At 30.5% G+C, this 6,846-nt stretch overlaps 1 protein-coding gene across 2 annotated transcripts; it reads left to right on the forward strand.

Moving 5' to 3' along the window:
* The first annotated feature begins 4,447 nt into the window (after positions 1 to 4,447).
* On the forward strand, positions 4,448 to 6,003 carry LOC123226598 (probable WRKY transcription factor 58). 2 transcript variants are annotated; one of them, XM_044651148.1, is made up of 3 exons: positions 4,448 to 4,793; positions 5,225 to 5,335; positions 5,603 to 6,003. In XM_044651148.1, exons 1-3 carry the CDS (start codon positions 4,759 to 4,761, stop codon positions 5,841 to 5,843), a joined length of 387 nt encoding a protein of 128 aa, XP_044507083.1. In that variant the 5' UTR covers positions 4,448 to 4,758; the 3' UTR covers positions 5,844 to 6,003. The 2 variants fall into 2 exon arrangements, with proteins under 2 accessions (XP_044507083.1, XP_044507084.1); XM_044651149.1 differs by having other exon boundaries at positions 5,228 to 5,335.
* Positions 6,004 to 6,846: the final 843 nt, after the last annotated feature.

The raw sequence follows: 6,846 nt of genomic DNA on the forward strand, positions 1-6,846 counted from the left end.
ACAAATTCTGGAATTGAAGCATATTTCAAAATGCCTTGTGATCCTTTTGAACTCAGTAACAAGACTTGCGTGCAAAGTTAAGAAAGATAACATGATATAGACATGACAATTGCCTTATGGTTTTACGATGCAAGTATCCTTATGGATGCAATAAATTCTCCATTTCACCAAATTGCAATATGTAAGACAACAAATATGGGTTATGGATATAAGGGTCATTCTTATCATGTTTTACATGTGAATTTGTTGAAAGATGCTAGCAACATGTAAAGTTGATTCTTGACTCTCATCGTAACACTTGGATTGAAACAAGTTGTTCCATAATGAGTGATAAGTGGACATATACTAGACAAAAGTCTTTAATTAATTTTTTAGTGTATTTTTTTAAAAGGATTACATTTGTCAAATCAGTTAATGTTTTATATTTTTCCACAAATGCATATACTTTGTGAAAATTTTTAGCAAAAATTGTTGAATGGATTGGTCCTCAAAATGTAGTTCATATGGTGACTGATAATAAAGCAAAATAAAAAATTCTAGGAAATGAACTTACCAAAAGATTTCCTCACATTAGTTGGTCACCATGCACATCTCATTGTATTAATTTAACCATGAAGGACATAAGAGAAATATCTCAAGTATAGAGTTTGGTCAATCTTGCTTCGAAAGTAATAGTTTTTTGTTTATAATCATAAATGGGCTTTTAGGTTAACAAAAAGGTCTAATTGAAGAGAAATTATTTGTCTCAAAGCCATTTGCTTTGCCACTAGTTTTGTTTCTTTGAAAAGTTTACATGATCATAAAGATGATTTGCAAGCTCTAGTTATTTATATGTATTATAAATTTCTTGAAAATGCAAAAGGGTAAAGAAGTTGAAAAAAATGTTTATGACAAAAAATTTTGGAATAATTACTTGATCATAATAAGGATTGTGACTCTATAGCTTTGTGCCTTTGTGATTTTGATGAGAAACTTGCTTTAAGTAATGTTTACAAAGTGATGCATAGGACACGTTTGGGTATTAATAAGTTGTTAAAAAATAGGAAGCATTTGTACAAGCCTTACACAAATATTGTAAATGATAAATGGGATAGAATATTGTGTCAAAATCTTTATGCTGCAGCGTATTAGTTGAATCCAACTTTTCAATATAATCAAGACAATTTTTGCAAAAAATCGAAGGTTATGCGTGAGTTGATAGATGTTAGATCATCATACTCTTCTCATAACCTAACATCATCTGAATCAACAAATGCAAAAACATGTTCAACTGACATTAATTCCTCAAATTCATTTGTATCTTTGATAGTCCCACTATCACTAAGAGATACAACCATTATTTTTCTATTGTTTTTTATTTTAAGTTTTGTTATAAATCCTCAAAGTCTTGTTTTCTTAACACTCTCAGTTGCTTTGTTTTTTATTCCACGTTTTTCCTATGCATCATTAACTATATCACAATTAGCTATAACTTTTATTTCGTGAATTAATTAGTATTAGAAATGACATGAATTTCGAATTCCAATTTGAAATTTTGAGTTCAACGTTATTCCATTGTTCTAGAGTTTTGGTTGATTATTCATTTTTCATCAATTTCGGGGTGCTTCCATCCAATAACAACTAAAATCATACCTTTTCATCAACTAAATTTAAGAAAGCTCTCATCCTTGCCTTTAAATATGGATAATCACTTCCATCCAACATAGGTAGTCTAGTGGTTAAACCATCTTCACAAAACATATCCATTATGAGAATAGATAAGTTTGCAACAAAAGAAACCAAATAGACACAAACCAACCCTAAGTGGATACACTGAACATTAGAGATTTAGAATCCTTTTTTATACCACTTGTGACTTCCCATGATATAGGTTGGTTCTGAATACACTTAGTGAGCACGATTAATAAGAAATTAATTCAACCATAATTTCATGTAGACATGCAACGAAAAATAAAATAGGGAACAAAGTAAAGGAGACATAGTCATAGCCATATGCATAGGATCAAGTCCAACATATTCAATTCGATTATAAAACAATCAAATACAGTAAAATATTAGCTCAAATACAACAACTCTCGAGCTTGCTTAGCTGAAACTTAAACCTTAATGATAGAAGTTATACAAATCTAAGTTAGACACAAGCATCCCATTCATTTCTTCCAAGCATCCAGTTTAGACCGAGAATTTCAAGATCTACTTGAACTATTAAGCTAAAATCCTTTCAGCTTTAGAGATCAAAATCTTTTTGACCATATCTTAAGCCATGAACTCTCTGATCTGTATTAAAGCTACCTACCTGAAGAATCTGAAAAGAAAATTAGCGAGGAAAAGTAGAATAAGGCTATAATGGAAAACTTGCAGAACCTGAAAAAGAAAACCAGAAAAAATTTCATGAATAAAAGATAGTAGTTAGGTTTATAAACTAACCCAGATGTATTTGATTGTTCAAACTTGTAAAATTAAATTATGACGTACCTAACCAATTGTAGCAATTAATGTCATTTGTCAAAAAAAAAAAAAAAAACATACCAGGCAAATGATAATAGATTGGCTTTTACGTGCGCACAGCAAGCATAATTAGCATAAACCATAAAGTCTATGATAACAAATATATTGTTCATGGTTAGTCAAATATATCTACATATCCTTTGTTAATATAATGGCAAAAAAGTCATCACTCTCTAATATAAATTTCAGTCCTCAATGATCAAAATTACGAAAATAACCCTATCTAAAATAGAAATTTAATAGACAATTTATCATCCAATAATATTTGATAGACCAAATTATCCTCTAATTATGATTATAATGTAATTTATTAATTTTTTAAAAATAATTTTTCCTTTTTTTAATTCATCCTCCTTTGTCATCTTTAGTTCTTCACCATTAATATCATGGTCGTCATCTTTCTACTCTCTTCATTTTTACCAGCAACATCATTATTCTCCTTCCATCATTTTCACCATCAATATCATATTCGATCTCCTTCACCTTTAGTCATCTTCATCACCAACACCAACAATAATTTTTTTTTTCTGGTTATCCTTACCACTAACACCAATGATAATCCTTCTTTTCTATTCATCTTTATCATTGACCATCCTTGTTCTTTTGTTGTCTTCACAACTATTTTTTTACTTTTCAATTTTCTTGAAAAATCTCACAATAACTTTAGATTTATATATAGGTATAATTAAGTGTTATTTTGTTCCAAAGTTTTACAATATTATAATAATAACCCTATCAAATTGAACTCTGAATAATATTAGAAAAGTGTAAATGTATTTTCTCTTGTTATCTTCACAACCACTTTTCATTTTTCAATTTTCTTGAAAAATCTCACAATACTTTGGATTTATATAGAGGAATAATTAAGTGTGATTTTGTTCCAAAGGTTTAAAATATTATAATAATAGCCTTATCAAGTTGAATTGTGAATTTTTTTAAATTTATTATGGGCAAATAATATATTTCCAATCCTGTTTAAAAAATTATCACAATTGCCTCTATTTATTTTGAAAATATTTCTATAGTCCAAACAATGTATATTACATGTATACTCTTAATTTATTGTGTTGTTTAATTCTTTTAAGGTGTAACTGTCATTTTAAAAATTATTAATAGACATAATGAATTTAAAAATATCAAAAACACCTCAATCTTTGTCAATTTTCAAAAACCCTTTACTTGAATTGAATAGAAATAAGTAAGAGAAAGAGGTAGAAGGGATAAATTAACATTTCTTGAAAAGACACGAGTGCAAGGAGAAAAGGGAAGAGTCAATAATGGGAAAATGAGTGGAAAAGAGATATTGATATTTATTGAAAAGAAATGAGCGGGAGAAGAAGAGGGAAGAAATGATAATGGGAAAATGACTAGGAGAAGAAGAGAAAGAGACAATAATGCAAAAAATGAGAAAATGAAGACGGATAAATGAGTAGATATTGTAGATACTAGAAAATTATACATTTTAAATACATTTTAAATTTCTTAGTTTGTATTAAAATTCCTTTTAACCCTTCCACATAATATAATTCACTAATTAAAAGTGGATAACGGGTGAAAAATTAAAATTTTCAAGCTTCAAGAGTGATAATTTAATTAACCAAACTTTGGGAAGAAGATAGTGAGTTGATCTTATTATTAAAAAAATATTTTTTTTATAAGAAATTAAAAACCGAACCCTAGGTAGGGGCGGTGGGGCAAATTGAAAGATAAGACAAGCGAAGTGATGTCATGAAGACTACGTCAGCTAAAGGAGTCAAGATCTAGTCTTTGTCACTGCACTTCTATCTAGCACACAGCCTTTAACCTTGGTCCCACTCTGGACCATTTTCTTTTTCACACACACTCTCTCTCTCTCATTCACCCGTTTCCCGTCATCCAATTTATATGTTCTTTCTTCAATATTTCATTTCCCTGAGGGAGACTTCCATTTTACTTTTTCCATGGCTTTGCCAATCATCTTCCACCACGTGCTGCCCTTCCCATTCCTTCCTCTTAACCCCACCACATCTTCTTGGAAAAACTAGCCACGTATATGCAGCCTTGACCTTCCTATCTTTCCTTCAACTAATTCTTCTCGATGTTAGTTGTATAAATTAATAACACTCCAAACATTTTTCTTTCTTCCTTGCCGTCTAGGGTTTTCACAAAGAGGGTTAAATTCTTTGTTGTCCTTCTTGCTATTTTCGGGGTTCATATATGCTCATAATATTGTTTAGTTTTAGAAGCCTGCAGCTATAGCTAACTCTTGCCATGAGTAACAATGAAGCTAATTCTCCCTTCGTAGAGTATGCTTTAACTTCTCTATTTATATTCTTTCTTTCTATATTTCAAATAGATCTCTAGCTAGTAATAAGTTTTGCATATATCAAATAGACCTGATCTTTATTTTTTTTGGAACATAACATTTGATCTCGTAGATTCTGTTGGTAGGTAAAAATATATCTTTATATGCAAGATTTTGGAGTTTTATAGTGCATCGAGCTGGATACTTCTGTAAAGCTGTCATCTCTATCATTTAACTTTGCTCATTTATTCATAAATTTAGTCATAGGAGAAGGTTGGAAGATTTTAGGATTTATATATTATATATGCGGGTTGATAGTTAGTAAAATTCCAATACAATTCGATTCCCCTATTTTAACCATTTTCATGTCTCAATTTTAAGGAGGCAACTTTTAGGGTACCAACTAATTCTTTAATTATTTGTATGTCGTAGTAGGGATCAAAATGAGGGGCAAAGAGGCAATATTAGATTGGATTTACCGGAAGATGGGTATGAGTGGAAAAAATATGGCCAAAAGTTCATCAAAGGCATTGGAAAATTCAGGTACATCTCTCTATATATTAATGATGAAGCCTTTAATTTCCGTTCATGTCAATAATCTCAACAGGTGTTTGTGTTGTGTAACTCGCATGTGTTAAGATCATTATATAAAGTTACGATAAGAGATGAAAAATGACCCCATGAATTGATACGAATGTATTTATTGCTTCCAAATATTTCTCAATCATGCATAATGTTAAATTTTAATGGTTTGACAAATGACTGATAATTGTACATTTTGGTATGTTGAATTAATCAATTACTATGGAGGAGCTATTTCAAGTGTCAGAAAGCAAATTGTATGGCCAAGAAGAGAGCTGACTGGTCTCCTTCTGAGCCAGGCAGTGTTAGAATTGCGTACGAGAATGAGCATTCTCATGGCTCAAATAACACAACCGGGGCTGCTGGCTCCTCTCAATCTTCCAACAATGCCAACCAATATAATTTGTTAACTCAATTTCTAGAAGATCAACCAACTAATTCTCAAAGGCCAGAATCACAATCAAATTGATTTGAAGTAAATCTAATTAATTGTCACGGCTCAAGGTTGGAGAGTGTGACATGGCTTATATAGACACAGTAATTGACGTGAAAAACAGTAAGTGCGCACTCGAACAGGTCAGAAAATTTAACTCGTGACATAATGCACTCCAAACTTCTCTCTCTCTCAATTTTACTTCTTTAGAAGCTTTCAATTGAAGGTCCAATAATTTTCAACTGTTAATAATATTTGTATCTTCAAGAGCCAGTCCACTGCGAGACTGGTCAAGTACTAATTTTTATTTAGATGGCTTTATATATTATCTGATTATGTGTGAATAAAATGCAAACTAAAAATCCATATCTTAACTTTTGAAAGTCGAGCTTAAGGTTTTGATTTAAAGAAAACCAGCTTATTTTTATGCATGATAGGCTGATAGTAAAGTCCTAAGATTATTGTAGTTGGTGGTTCATAAGGGAGAAAATATATATTATCTCCACCTTGAATACAATGTTAATCCACGTGATGATATTTGGTGCTTAATAAGAGAATGCAATTCAAGGAAGGAGTATATATTCTACATAAACTATATATATAGGTTGAAATAATAATAGTAAGGTACGATTGATAACTTCCAATTTTTCTTTGAGAACTAAAAGTTCAGTATTTCAATTGATAATCCCAAAGTCAATCATTGAAGTATAATAAGATGTGATGATTAGCGAACAATAACTAAGTAATTTTCTAATTCGAAACTCGTAGCTCAATGGAATACAATCCAAGGCCTAGATATCCCAATAAACAACTATTGACTAGATAAGTTCAACTCTATAGTTCATGAGAAAGAGAGTTCTCTTTTGGTTGTAATTTCATTAAAGAATATGACACAATACATTAACAATACTCATCCATTAAGATGTTAACTTTTTTATAAACAGTATAGTCATTGACATAGTTATAGCTCCCTCCCATTTAAATTTAAATAATGGATTAAAGTGCTAAATTATGAGAACTTCAAATATACTATTCCCTG

This window comes from Mangifera indica, chromosome 9, assembly GCF_011075055.1.
Source record: "Mangifera indica cultivar Alphonso chromosome 9, CATAS_Mindica_2.1, whole genome shotgun sequence".
In the NCBI taxonomy this organism is placed as follows: domain Eukaryota; kingdom Viridiplantae; phylum Streptophyta; class Magnoliopsida; order Sapindales; family Anacardiaceae; genus Mangifera; species Mangifera indica.